Here is a 14,883-nt window from a genome sequence, read left to right on the forward strand (position 1 = left end):
AAAGGGTTAAGGTATGGGTTCACTTTGAACTTCCTGAACTTATCTTGAATATTTTCAATTTTAGTTCAACTCCTATGGAACATTTGTACTAGCAGATAGATTCCACGCACTGCGCTGAACGGTAACATTGTGGATTTTAACCTGTAACTCATTCCTAGCTCTCAGGGGAGGACGGGATAACAATATAAATAAACAACATATGGACAACAGATTTACAATAATGGCCAACATTTTCAAATAAAAATAAAATTTAATTTTCATACAGCATAATCTTGAACAAATGTATAGTAGACTAGTATAGAGAAAGTACACTGCAGTGGAAAGTACTGGTAAGGTCCTGGAGGGCACTGCCAGTCACATTACCCTACAGTCTGAGATGCTGACAGCAGCAGATTGGGTAGGAGCCCTTTATGAGTTGGCGACTGCAGAGCAGGAACCTGTTGGGTGATGAAGGTTTGGCTGGCATGACCATCCTTATCACTGTAAAGAGAGAAAGAAGTTATAAAGGTACGGAGAGGAGACGTTTGAAATATTTCTACTCAGATAAGCACAGCCATTTAGAAACTGCCCCTTAAAGTATATGCACAATGAAACCACAGCAGATGTAGGGATTTCCCCTTTGAAATTAAGTTTATTGATACTGCACTATCCTACTAAAGCAGTGTGAGTGATTTCATTTATTTACTTCATATAATAATAATCATAATCTATTTATAACCTGCTATACCTTAACAGTTCAGAGTGGTTTACAACAAAGAGTATCTGCCAGACGCAGATGAAATACAAATGGAATTAAATAACTAGCATGGTTGGGTTTAGTCAAAATTGCCATACAAGAGAGATTTCACAGGTTTCCTTAAACATTTGGTAAGGGGAAGAATTCACAAAAGAGGTTTCTCAAGCAAATTTGTCATACAAATAAGATTTTACAGATTTCCTAAATGTTTGGTAGGACAATGAGTTCATAAATAGGTTACTTAAGGTTTTATTCCAGACACTAGCCTGGTAAGCTAAAGTTTTGTCCAGGAATCTTTTTACAGTACACTCTTTTAGCATAGAAAAAGAGAATGGAGAAATTCTCCGTGTGGGTCGAAGGTTTGTAGAGAATACAAAGTGGTTGACAAGATAAATGGGAGCAAGTCCTGCCAGTGTTTTGTAGCACAAACATGCAAGTTTGAAAATGATTCTGTCCTCCACTGGAAGCCAGTGCAATTTTCTGTAGTATGGGGTAACGTGATCCAATTTTTTTCAACCCAAATATCAAATGTACTGCAGTATTTTGAATGATTCTCAATTTTCTGATAGTTTTTTTTGAATGATCCTAAATAAATAATGATACAGTAGTCCAATGGGCTCAGTACCAAAGATTGCACCAACAGCCTGAAGGATGAGAAATCAAAATAAGATTTTAATGTACGTAATTTCCAAAGAGTATAGTAACATTTTTTTAATTCAAGATGTCAGTGTAGGTTTCAAAAGTTAAAGATTGGTCTAATGTGACGCCTAGAATTTTTATTGTGGGACTGATAGTATAGTTCATTCCGTTTATCAGATTCTGTGATTTTGTTGGATGGATTTGCAAGGAATATATTTGTTTTTTCTGAATTCAATTTAAGTTTTAAATCTTTTGCCCATTTTTCAATGAGATTGAATATAGATGTTATATAATCCTTTGATTCAAATGAGAGTGTGATAAAAGGAACAACGATTGTGATGTCATCAGTGTAAATGTATGTTTGTAAGTTCAGTTTAGATAGTTCTCTTCCCGGAGAGGCCATATAAAGGTCCTCTTTGGAGGGGCCAAAGCACCTCAGCCAATCAGGGACTTCCTTAAACTCCTCCCTAAGGAAGTCCTTGATTGGCTGAGGTGCCCCGGTCCCTCCAAAGGGAGGAGCCTGAGATGCCTCAGCCAATCAGGGCCTTAGGCCTCTCCCTGTGCATTAGATGATTTGCCGGGGCGGGGCCTAAGGCCGCTATTGGGCAGCAGGCCGGCTGAAGAGTAGGAGCAGGAGGGCTTTCCTCCTGCTCCCGAAAATTTTGGCGTTGCGTAGGAGCAGGAGGAGGGTCCGGGCAACCCCTCCTCCCGAAGATGTTGGGGAGCCTTGCCCAAGGAGCAGGAGGGACCGGGCACCACTCCTGCTCCCAACTATTTTACAGGTACCGGGTGGGTGGGCCGAGCCCGACCGCTTGGGCCGACCAGGGGTGGTTGGCCTAGGAGCAAGAGGGACTGAGCACCCATCCTGCTCACAACTTTTTGGTGCCAGGGGTGGGCTGTGCCAGTCAGTGGGGGGGGGGGGAGGGCAAGGGCCTTTTGTCCTTTTTCCATTTTCATTCAGGAAATGGAAAAAGGACAAAACTGAGGACAACTGGAAAGAGCACAGGAAGTATCAAAAAGAATGTCACCGTGTGGTTCGAAAAGCCAAAAGAGAGTATGAAGAGAGGCTAGCTAGGGAAGCTCGAAATTTCAAACCATTCTTTAGATATGTTAGAGGGAAGCAGCCAGCCAGGGAGGAGGTGGGACCGTTGGACGATGGAGATAGGAAGGGAGTGGTGAAGGAAGAGAAAGAAGTAGTAGAAAGACTTAACATGTTCTTTTCGTCTGTATTTACCAATGAAGACACATCCAACATACCGGAACCTGAGCAAATCTTCAAGGGAGAGCAAGCAGAAAAATTAACATCCATGGAAGTGAGCCTGGAAGACGTACGCAGGCAGCTAGAAAAACTAAAAACTGACAAATCCCCGGGTCCGGACGGAATCCATCCAAGGGTTCTGAAGGAACTAAAGGAGGAGATAGCGGAACTACTGCAGCAAATCTGCAATCTATCCCTGAAAACAGGCGTGATCCCAGAGGACTGGAAGATAGCCAATGTTACGCCCATCTTTAAAAAGGGATCAAGGGGTGACCCAGGAAACTACAGACCGGTGAGTCTGACCTCGGTTCCAGGGAAAATGGTGGAAGCACTTATAAAAGACAACATCGACGAATATTTTGAAAGAAACAAACTTCTGACAACCAGCCAACATTGTTTTAGCAAGGGGAGATCATGCCTAACAAACTTATTGCACTTCTTCGAAGGAATTAACAAACGGATGGACAGAGGTGACCCCATAGACATCATATATCTAGACTTCCAAAAAGCCTTTGACAAAGTACCCCACGAACGCCTACTTCGGAAACTGAAGAACCATGGGGTGGAAGGAGATGTACATAGATGGATCAGAAATTGGTTGGCGGGTAGGAAACAGAGGGTGGGAGTGAAGGGCCACTACTCGGACTGGAGGAGGGTCACGAGTGGTGTCCCGCAGGGCTCGGTGCTTGGGCCGTTGCTATTTAATATATTCATAAATGATCTAGAAACAGGGACGAAGTGTGAGATAATAAAATTTGCGGACGACACCAAACTATTTAGAGAAGCTCGGACTAAAGAGGACTGCGAAGAATTGCAAAGAGACTTGAACAAACTAGAGGAATGGGCGACGAGATGGCAGATGAAGTTCAACGTTGAGAAATGTAAAGTACTACATGTGGGAAGCAGAAACCCGAGGTGCAGCTATACGATGGAAGGGATATTATTGAAGGAGAGCACCCAAGAAAGGGACTTGGGGGTAATGGTGGACATGACAATGAAGCCGACGGCACAGTGCGCAGCGGCCGCTAAGAAGGCAAATAGAATGCTAGGCATAATCAAGAAGGGTATTACAACCAGAACGAAAGAAGTTATCCTGCCGTTGTATCGGGCGATGGTGCGTCCGCATCTGGAGTACTGCGTCCAATATTGGTCGCCGTACCTTAAGAAAGATATGGCGTTACTCGAGAGGGTTCAGAGGAGAGCGACACGTCTGATAAAAGGGATAGAAAACCTGTCATACGCTGAGAGATTAGAAAAATTGGGACTCTTTTCCCTGGAGAAGAGGAGACTTAGAGGGGATATGATAGAGACTTACAAGATCATGAAAGGCATAGAGAGAGTAGAGAGGGACAGATTCTTCAAACTTTCGAATTATAAAAGAACAAGAGGGCACTCGGAAAAGTTGAAAGGGGACAGATTCAAAACGAATGCTAGGAAGTTCTTCTTTACCCAATGTGTGGTGGACACCTGGAATGCGCTTCCAGAGGACGTAATAGGGCAGAGTACAGTACTGGGGTTCAAGAAAGGATTGGACAATTTCCTGCTGGAAAAGGGGATAGAGGGATATAGATAGAGGATTACTGCACAGGTCCTGGACCTGTTGGGCCACCGCGTGTGCGGACTGCTGGGCACGATGGACCTCTGGTCTGACCCAGCGGAGGCACTGCTTATGTTCTTATGCCGGTCGGAGGGGGGAGGGCCGTGCTGCATGCAGCATTTTTTTTTTAAACCACTGATGGCAGGAGGGAGTTGGTATCCTTCCTGCTTTTTTCTCCGGGAGATCAGGGCCTGGGGGGTGTCGGGCAGATCTCTCTTGCCTGCTCCCGGACTCTCCTGCTCTCTGCCACCATTCTCCACAGTGTAGGCCCACTTTAAAACCAAGGCCTTGCACTGCAGGGAACGGCGGCAGAGAGTAGGAGAATCTGTGAACAGGCAAGAGAGATCTGGGCTGGGCTGAGCCCTGACAGTAGTGACAGGAGGCTGCTTCTCCTGTCACTACTGTCAGGGTGTGCGCATGAGCAGAGATCGCTCTGGCCCGTGGGTAGGGGGCGTGCTAACGATCGTCCCCATTTGCATGCAGGTCTTTACTGAATTGGTCAGCAGGCATGCAAACGGAAATGGATCGCACACGCTTTGGAGGTTTAGTGAATCCTGCCCTTAGAGAGCTAAACGCTGCCTTTTACACGAGCTCTAGGGCACTTATTAGGGGGCCGGGAGTGCATGATTCCAACTGTTATGCAGGGAGGAGGGTCCCTAGCACTCTGGCCATAAATAAACTGGTCAGCAGTGCCATTGTCCAAGCAGGGCAAAAATGCTGAGAGAAGCCTTTCAGTAAACTAGGCTGTAGCTTGAATAGGAATAAATAGAGGAAAATAAAAAACCCTTTTTCCCTGAGAAGTGGAGAGCAGGGAGGGGAAAAAGCCTTATTCCAGCCAGGAGTTTATACCAAACTACCATTGTACGGAATTCAGAGAACAGTTTAACTGTGGAAAAGCTTATTTTGATTATTTGGAAGTTCCTGATGTGGACTGTGTATAGGGTAAAGCCAAGGGCTACCTAAGAGGAACGGTTCATAGACAACGGCGTGAAAGACAAAGGCGCGCGCCGACAACTGAGCGCAAGACGGAGGCGCGCGCCGAAGAAAATTACAGTTTTTAGGGGCTCCGACGGGGGTTTTTGTTGGGGAACCCCCCCACTTTACTTAATAGACATCGCGCCGGCGTTATGGGGGGTTTGGGGGGTTGTAACCCTCCACATTTTACTGTAATCTTAACTTTTTCCCTAAAAACAGGGAAAAAGTTAAATTTTCAGTAAAATGTGGGGGTTACAACCCCCCACAACGCGGCGCGATGTCTATTAAGTAAAGTGGGGGGGGGGTTCCCCCCAAGGCCCCCCCCCCGTCGGAGCCCTAAAAACAGTAATTTTGAGCGGCGCGCGCCTCTGCGCTGTGCTCAATTGTCTGGGCGCGCCTTTGTCCGGCGCGCTTTTGACCTGACACCAAGAGGAACTGCCTTTGAATGAGAGTAAAATTATTTTGTTTTCAAGGAAGAATAAAAATATGTTTTCTGAGAAATAATATTGACTGGGACCTTTTTTCCTTGGGGCCCAGAGCCTCACTATCACTGGCACTCCAAGAGGCATGGATCATAAGCTTGTGATGGACGCTGTGGTTGACCCTCAGGCATCCACGACCCCGTCACAGAACGTGAGTACTTGTAGAGTGTGAGGAATAATTGCCAATTGGGGATATCGAAATGGTTCCAATTCATATTAGCTGGTATTACTGTGTCTGGCAGTAGGGTATTTATAGGAGTCTGGTTGCAAGAAGGTCCTTGAAAAGGTAGTCTTAAATTGTGAATTTTGGTTCTAAAATAAGAGGCTAAGTTCTCTGATATAGACATGTTAATGAAAGATAAACGTTTCAGATGGTCAATATCAAATAGTGTATTTACTAATATAAAGAGCTCTTTGCTGTTGACTGTGGATGGTCCCATTTTATTAGAGTAGAAAGTTCGACATTTATCTTTAATTAATTTTTTTGTATTCTTTGATCTCCAATTAGCTCTATTGGATTCTTTCTTGGTTTTGTTGCAGAGTCTCTCTAAGCGTTGTGCTGCTTGCTTCAGTGTAGTTAATTCTGTATCGTACCAACCTTCAACTATGTGGTAGCTCTTTTTTCTTATCTTCAGTTGGGTAATTTTGTTTAATGTGTTTAAACTAAAATGATCCCAGTTTGTGTAGAACTCTTGTTCACAGATAGAATTGAATGATAAATCATAATGGGTCCAGAATTCAACAGGATTTAATTGTCCTCTGGTAGTTATAAGTTTCTTTTTCTTTTTCAAACGTAGGCCCGATTGTTTCCTTCTCTAAAGAATTTGGAAAGTGGACATTAGATGATCTGATCAGATGTTTTTTGTCCAGGTCTCTTTGGACATTTTGATGTTAGGAATAATAGGATCTTTTGAGGAGAAGGAGATTAGATCTAGTTGATGGCCTCTCTGATGAGTAGAGGTAGGGATTGGAAGAGGGAATTCTAAAGATGTCTTAAATGAGAATAAATCCCTTTACAGAAGTGTTTTCTGTCTGTTCTAAATGAAGGTTTATATCACCTAATAAGTGATTATATACATTAGTAGTAAGATTTGCTAGGAGATATTCAAAGAAGTCCTCTTTTACTTTGGTCCATTTGTTTGGGGGAATATAAAACAGCATGATTGTCAGACTATCTGTTAGATCCTGTTTAGATATTTTACAAGAAAGAACCTCAAGGCTTTCTATAGACTTTGAGTCTAAAAGGTGAAATTCAAAGCATTCCTGTAAGATTATTGCGATTCCACATCCTCTTTTTGAGGGTCTAGCTAAAGGAATAATTTTATAACCTGTGGGAAGAAGATCTCGGATGACAACATTGTCATCAGAGATTAACCATGTTTCCATCATGAAGAAAATATCTAAATCAATTTCTTCTTTTTTTCCCCCCAATTCTTTATTCATTTTTTCATCATACATCAAGTAAACAATATTACATCAATTTAATTTATACATCACTTGAATTTTTCCTATTATCTTAAAAACATAAATTTACTCCCTCCACCACCCCCCATCCCACAGATATTGTAATTAAATGATAACATATAAACATTACATTCATACTTATTGATTAAATCCTTAATATAACTATATACCACCCCCTTCCCCTAATTATAAATGTACTTTCAGTGTAAAAAGGCGTCTAATCATTACAAAAAGTTATCAATGGTCCCCAAATCTTTTTAAAATTATTATAATTTCCTTTTTGTATGGCAATTGTTCTTTCCACTTTGTATATATGGCACAACAAATTCCACCAGAAGGTGTAATGAAGTCTAGTATAATTTTTCCAATTCTTGGTGATATGTTGAATGGCGACTCCTGTTTGTTATTGCTTGATGAAATTTGACTTTTTATTCTCATTGACATCCCAAATAGAGTTGTATCATATGATAGAGCTACTTTAACAAGTTGAGCTTTATTCCTAATTGACCGTATGGACAACATCGTCATCAGAGATTAACCGTGTTTCCGTCAAGAAGAAGCTATCTAAATAAATTTCTTCTAACCAATCCTTAACAAGTTGAGCTTTAGTCCTAATTGACTGTATGTTTAAATATGCACAGGAAATAATTTTATAGTCTAAGATTGGAGGGGGGGGTCTGTAGTAGTGATGTTTTTTTAGATATCATTGTCTTTTTTTTTTTAATGGGTCTGAATGAATGGACTACGAGGACCATCACAAGGTGTAGAAGTAGACGGGACGCTGGGAACCAGTGATCACAATATGATCCACTTCAACCTGGATACAGGGGCAAAACATCGATCCAGAACGACAGCCACGGCACTGAACTTCCGAAAAGGGAATTACAAAGGGATGAGACTCATGGTGGGGAAGAAGATTAAGAGGAGGATAAGCACTGTAAAAACGCTAGAGCAAGCATGGTCCCTTTTTAAGGACACAGTCACCAAGGCGCAAAATCTATATATACCGAGTATCAACATGAGATCCAAAAGGAAAAAGAACAAGGAACCGGCGTGGCTCACTGTAGCAGTGAACGAAGCGATCAGACACAAGAAAACTTCGTTTAAGGAATGGAAAAGATTGAAAACTGGAAAAAGCACAAACAACATCAAAGCAGGTGCCATAAGGCAGTAAGAGGGGCCAAAAGAGACTACGAGGAACAATTAGCCAAGAAGGCAAAAAACTTCAAGCCGTTTTTTTTGATATATTAAGGGGAAACGACCCGCGAAGGAAGCGGTGGGGCCATTGGATGACTGTGTAATAAAGCAGTGGTTCCCAAACCTATCCTGGGGGACCCCCAGCCAGTCAGGTTTTCAAGATATCCCTAATGAATATGCATGAGAGAGATTTGCATATAATGGAAGTGACAGGTATGCAAATCTCTCTCATGCATATTCATTAGGGATATCTTGAAAACCTGAATGAAGGGAATACAGGTTGTTCACCCTCTCCAAGGTAGAGAGAACGAGAAGGCACTCTCTAAAGTTAAAAGGGGATTGATTCCGTACAAACATAAGGAAGTTCTTCACTGAGAGAGTGGTAGAAAACTGGAACGCTTTTCTGGAGGCTGTTTTAAGGGAAAACACCCTCCAGGGATTCAAGACAAAGTTAGACAAGTTCCTTTGACTTAAGAGCCGCCGCGTGAGCGGACTGCTGGGTACGATAGACCACTGTTCTGACCCATCAGCGGCAGTTCTTATGTTCTTATGGCTGAGCACCTGGATGGGAAAAGGACCGGCTTCTGAACAGTTGTACAAGGTGTGAGATAGGTAATTGGGTCTATCTGTCTTAACATGTCTATTAAAAGAATAATAGAAATATGAATGCAGATAAAGGCCAAATGGCCCATCTAGTCTGCCCATCTGCAATAACCATTATCTCTTCCTCTCTCTGAGAGGTCCCACGTGACTATCCCAGGCTTTTTTGAATTCAGACACAGTCTCTGTCTCCACCACCTCTTCTGGGAGACTGTTTGTTCTATGCATCTACTACCCTTTCTGTAAAAAATTATTTCCTTAGATTACTCCGGAGCCTATCACCTCTTTCTATGCCCTCTTATTGCAGTTTTCTTTCAAATGAGACATAGGTATTTAAATGTCTTTATCGTATCTCCCCCTTGCCCGCCTTTCCTCCAAAGTATACAGATTAAGATCTTTAAGTCTGTCCCCATACGCCTTATGATGAAGACCACATACCATTTTAGTAGCCTTCCTCTGGACTAACTCCATCCTATTTATATCTTTTTGAACTTGCGGCCTATAGAATTGTACATAATATTCTAAATGGGGTCTCACTAGAGTCTTATACAGGGGCATCAATACCTCTTTTTTCATAATGGCCATACCTCTCACTATGTACCCTAGCATCCTTCTAGCTTTCACTGTCACCTTTTCAACCTGTTTGGCCACCTAAAGATCATCACATAAAATCACACACAAGTCCCGCTCTTCCGTCGGGCATTTAAGTTCTTCACCCCCTAAACTGTACCGTTCCTTTGGGTTTTTGCAGCTATAGTCCCTTTCAATTCCTTGATTACCCTCGGATGGATGCCATCTGGTCGCAGGGATTTATCATTTTAAGCCTATCAATCTGTTTGCATACCTTTTCTAGACTGACTATCAACTCTATCAGTTTCCCGTCTTCATCTCCCGCATACAGCCCATCGGCTTCCGATATGTTGTGTATATCCTCTTCGGCGATGGCTTTGTCCTCCTTTAGCACTCCGTTTATTCCATGGTCATCCAACGGCCCCACCGCTTCCTTTGCAGGTCGTTTCCCCTTAATATATCGAAAGAACGCCGTGAAGTTTTTCGCCTCCTTGGTTATTTTTTCCTCATAGTCTCTTTTGGCCCCTCTTACCAACTTATGGCACCTGCTTTGATGCTGTTTGTGCTTTTTCCAATTTTCGTCTGTTTTTGACTTTTCCATTCCTTAAACGAAGTCTGATCACTTTTATCACCATTACAGTGAGCCATGCCGGTTCCTTGTTCTTTTTCCTTTTGGATCCCTTGCCGATATGCAGTATATATAGATTTTGCACCTGGTGACTGTCCTTATAAAGGGACCATGCTTGTTCTAGCGTCTTTACAGTGCTTATTCTCTTCTTAATCTTTTTCCCCACCATGAGCCTCATCCCTTTGTAATTCCCTTTTCGGGAGCTCAGCGCCATGCCCGTCGTTCTGGATTGATGTTTCGCTCCTGTGTCCAGGTCAAAGCGGATAATATTGTGATAACTGGTTCCCAGCGTCCCCTCTACTTCTACACCTTGTGCCGGTCCCCATAGTCCATTTAGAATTAAGTCCAGAATTGCGTTTCCTCTCGTATTCTTCTTGACAAGTTGTTCCAGGAAGCAATCGCCTACAGCATCCAGTAACTTGGTTCCAGTCTATCCCCGGATAATTGAAGTCACTCATGATAATAATAATTTATTTGTATGCCGTCATACCGGGGAGGTTCTAAGTGGCTCACAACACAAGAAATAATACATACAATTCCGTAAAAAATATCCTGGTAAAATACAGCAAGGAAATTATACATACATATCAATAATACATACTTTTCAATAATACATAAGAACATAAGAACATAAGCAGTGCCTCCGCTGGGTCAGACCACAGGTCCATCTTGCCCAGCAGTCCGCTCCCGCGGCGGCCCGAACAGGTACCGGCCTGTCTGAGTCACCAGAAGGGGCCCCCTTGCCACCTTGGTTTCCCATTGAGTCTTATCTTCCCATCGAAGTCCTAACCCTCCGGTCTTGCACATGCACGACCTGGTTGGATTTCTATACTTATTACTTGGTTTGCTTTCTATACTTGTGTTACATCCCAGCACCTCTCTCAGTATCCCACAATCCCCCTATCCCTCAGGAATCCGTCCAATCCCTGTTTGAATCCCTGTACCGTACTCTGCCTGATCACATACATTTCAATAATGCCTCCCTTGCAGTTGTGTTTAATCTTGTCCGTCATTTCTCCATCAATTTCTTCGGACTGCCCTGGGGGTCAGTAGTAGATGCCGATCTTCATTTCTGTTCCATTTGTTCCCGGAATTTTGATCCACTATACATACATTTCAATAATAGAAACATAGAAACATAGAAATAGACAGCAGATAAGGGCCCACGGCCAATCTAGTCTGCCCACCTTAATGTCCCTCCCCTACCTTTGCCCTGTGAATAGATCCCATGTGCCGATCCCATTTGGCCTTAAAATCAGGCACACTGCTGGCCTCAATCACCTGTAGTGGAAGACTATTCCAGCGATCAACCACTCTTTCAGTGAAAAAGAATTTCCTGGTGTCACCTCGTAGTTTCCCGCCCCTGATTTTCAACGGATGCCCTCTTGTTGTCGTGGGACCCTTGAAAAAGAAGATATCTTCCTCCGCCTCGATGCGGCCCATAAGATACTTGAACGTCTCGATCATGTCCCCCCTCTCTCTGCGCTCTTCGAGCGAGTATAGCTGTAATTTGTCAAGCCGTTTTTCGTATGGTAGATCCTTGAGTCCCGAGACCATCCGGGTGGCCATTCTTTGCACCGACTCCAGTCTCAGCACATCCTTGCGATAATGCGGCCTCCAGAATTGCACACAGTATTCCAGGTGGGGCCTCAACATGGATCTATACAATGGCATAATGACTTCCGCCTTACGACTGACGAAACCCCTTCGTATGCAGCCCATGATTTGTCTTGCCTTGGACGAAGCCTGCTCCACTTGATTGGCAGACTTCATGTCCTCACTGACGATTACCCCAAGTCTCGTTCTGCTACCGTTTTTGCTAGGATCTCGCCATTAAGGGTATAAGACTTGCATGGATTCTGGCTGCCCAGGTGCATAACTTTGCATTTTTTGGCATTGAAGTTGAGTTGCCATGTCCTAGACCATCGCTCCAGTAGGAGTAGGTCGTGCATCATGTTGTCGGGCACTGAATCTTCGTCTGTTGTGCATTTGCCCACTACATTACTCAGTTTGGCGTCATCGGCGAATAATGTTATTTTACCTCGAAGCCCTTCTGCCAAGTCTCTTATAAAGATGTTGAATAGGATTGGGCCCAAGACTGAGCCCTGTGGTACTCCACTAATCACCTCCGTCATTTCGGAGGGGGTGCCGTTCACCACCACCCTTTGGAGCCTACCTCCAAGCCAGCTCCCAACCCATTTCATCAATGTGTTACCTAATCCTTTAGAACTCATCTTGCTCAGTAACCTGCAGTGTGGTACGCTATCGAATGCTTTGCTAAAGTCCAGGTACACGATGTCCAGGGACTCCCCAATATCCAGCTTCCCCGTTACCCAGTCAAAGAAGCTGATCAGGTTGGATTGGCAGGATCTCCCCTTAGTAAATCCATGTTGTCGGGGATCCCGTAGATTCTCCTCATCCAGGATCTTATCTAATTGGTGTTTGATTAGAGTTTCCATTAGTTTGCTCACTATCGATGTTAGACTCACTGGTCTGTAATAATAATAATAACTTTATTTTTCTATACCGCCATAGTCAGGCGACTTCTAGGCGGTTTACATTATAAGAAGGCTGGACATTCAGCGAATAGCAAAAATCTTAATACAATACGATATCATAGATCCACTTACAATACAATACTGTGAATCTAAATACAATAACATATAATACAGTCTAAATACAATAGTATATAATACAGTGAGTCTAAATACAATAACATATAAAAGTCTAAATAATACCGTACAAGGAGTCTTAATGCAGTACGATAGTCTAAATGGGAAACTTCCGTGTTAAATTGGAGATCTATGGGCAAAGAGTATCTGAGAGATTTAGGACAACCATAAGTTGGAGTTCTAAGGGTAGAGGAGATCAGAAAAAGAGGGGCTTCTTGAGAGAGAGAAGGGCGTTTGTTGGGGAGGGGAGTCTTAGTGGGGGAGGGGACTGTTTTAGTCATTGAATTTTGCGAATAGGGTGGTTTTGATCGATTTGCGGAATGCATTATAAGTCGTATTGGGTTCGTTTATGTGGTTTGCTGTCTCCATCTTTGAGCCTTTCTTGTGGAGTGGAATGACGTTAGCCGTCCTCCAGTCCAACGGGACGCTGCCTGTACTAAGGGAGAGGTTGAAGAGCGCGGACAGTGGCTCCGCCAAGACATCACTCAGCTCCCTAAGCACCCTGGGGTGCAGGTTGTCCGGCCCCATTGCTTTGTTAACCTTGAGCTTTGACAGCTCACCGTAGACACTGCTGGGCGTAAACTCAAAGTTACTAAACGCGTCAACTGAGCCAACCCTTGTCTGTAGCTGAGGGCCGAGCCCTGGCGCTTCTCGGGTGAAGACTGAGCAGAAGTATTCATTTAATAGTTGGGCTTTTTCCGAATCCTTTTCCACATAGTCTCTGTCTGGTTTCCTAAGACGTACAATCCCGCCTGAGTTTTTTCTTCTATCACTGATATACCTGAAGAAGGATTTATCTCCCTTCTGGATGTTCTTTGCTAGAGACTCCTCCATGAGGAATTTAGCCTCATGGAGGCTAATAAATACATTTCAATAATACATACATTTTAAAAATGCCTCCCTTGCAGTTGCGTTTAATCTCGTCCATCAATTTCTTAGGACTGCCCTGGGGGTTGGTAGTAGATGCCGATCTTCATTTCCGTTCCATTTGTTCCCGGAATTTTGATCCACTATACATACATTTCAATAATACATACATTTTAAAAATGCCTCCCTTGCAGATGCATTTAATCTCGTCCATCATTTCTCCATCAATTTCTTTGGACTGCCCTGGGGGTCGGTAGTAGATGCCGATCAAATTTCCGTTCCATTTGTTCATGGAATTTTGATCCATAAAGACTAACTTATTCTTCGTGTTCTCTCCGGTAGACTCAATTCCCTCTTTGACGTATAGGGTAATGCCCCAACCTTTTTGGGCCACTCTGTCTCTGCGGTATAGCTTATATCCCGGTAGCACAGTGTCCCAGACATTTTCCTCGTTCCACCATGTTTCCATGATGCCGATGATGTCAAGGTTATCTTTTTGTGCCATAGCTTCTAATTCACCCATCTTATTCTTTAGGCTCCTTGCGTTCATGTACATACACCTAAGTTTGCAGCCTGTTACTCTCTTGCATTTCCTTCCCTCTTGTGTCCCTATTGATCTGTCAGGATTTCTGTCTTGCTTATGATACGGTGAGTCTTCCCCGCTATCTTTCTGCACGGTATCCTCTGGGTATACTGGTTCCCAAACCATTGACTCTCTCTTGACTGTCGGCTTTCCCCTTCTTAGTTTAAAAACTTTTCAATTTCTCTCTTGATGTTGCTTGCAAGTAGCCTCGTTCTGTCTCCGCTGAGGTGGAGTCCATCCTTCCTGAATAGCTTGCTCTTCCCTCAGAACATCATCCAGTTGCACACGAAGTGAAATCCTTCTTCCTCACACCAGTGCCACATCCATGCATTGATTGCTTGCAGCTCCGTCTGCCTCTTCTCGTCAGCCCTGGGTACCGGCAGGATCTCCGAGAACGCTACCCTCTACGTTCTGGTCTTCAGCTTCCTTCCTAGCATCTGGAACTGGTCCTTCAGTACTTCCCTGTTGTAGTTCCTGTTGCTCATGTTTGTCCCCACATGGATCACCACTGCCGTATCTTCCTCTTCCACGCTGTCGATAATCCTGTTGATGCAGCTCATTATGTCTTCTACCTTGGCTCCTGGTAGACAGGTCACCAGCCGATCCTGTCTTCCT

At 43.6% G+C, this 14,883-nt stretch overlaps 1 protein-coding gene across 3 annotated transcripts in view; it reads right to left on the reverse strand.

The window, feature by feature from the left end:
• Positions 1-230: 230 nt before the first annotated feature.
• BBOF1 (basal body orientation factor 1) overlaps positions 231-14,883 on the reverse strand; it is a 312,268-nt gene continuing 297,615 nt past the window's right edge. For all 3 annotated transcript variants that reach the window (XM_033952957.1, XM_033952955.1, XM_033952956.1), the window contains one exon: positions 231-480. In XM_033952957.1, the coding sequence (XP_033808848.1) occupies positions 360-480 (121 nt within the window). In that variant the 3' untranslated portion in view covers positions 231-359. The remainder of the gene's footprint in view (positions 481-14,883) is intronic.

The sequence above is a fragment of the Geotrypetes seraphini genome, chromosome 7, assembly GCF_902459505.1.
Source record: "Geotrypetes seraphini chromosome 7, aGeoSer1.1, whole genome shotgun sequence".
Taxonomy (NCBI): Eukaryota; Metazoa; Chordata; class Amphibia; order Gymnophiona; family Dermophiidae; genus Geotrypetes; species Geotrypetes seraphini.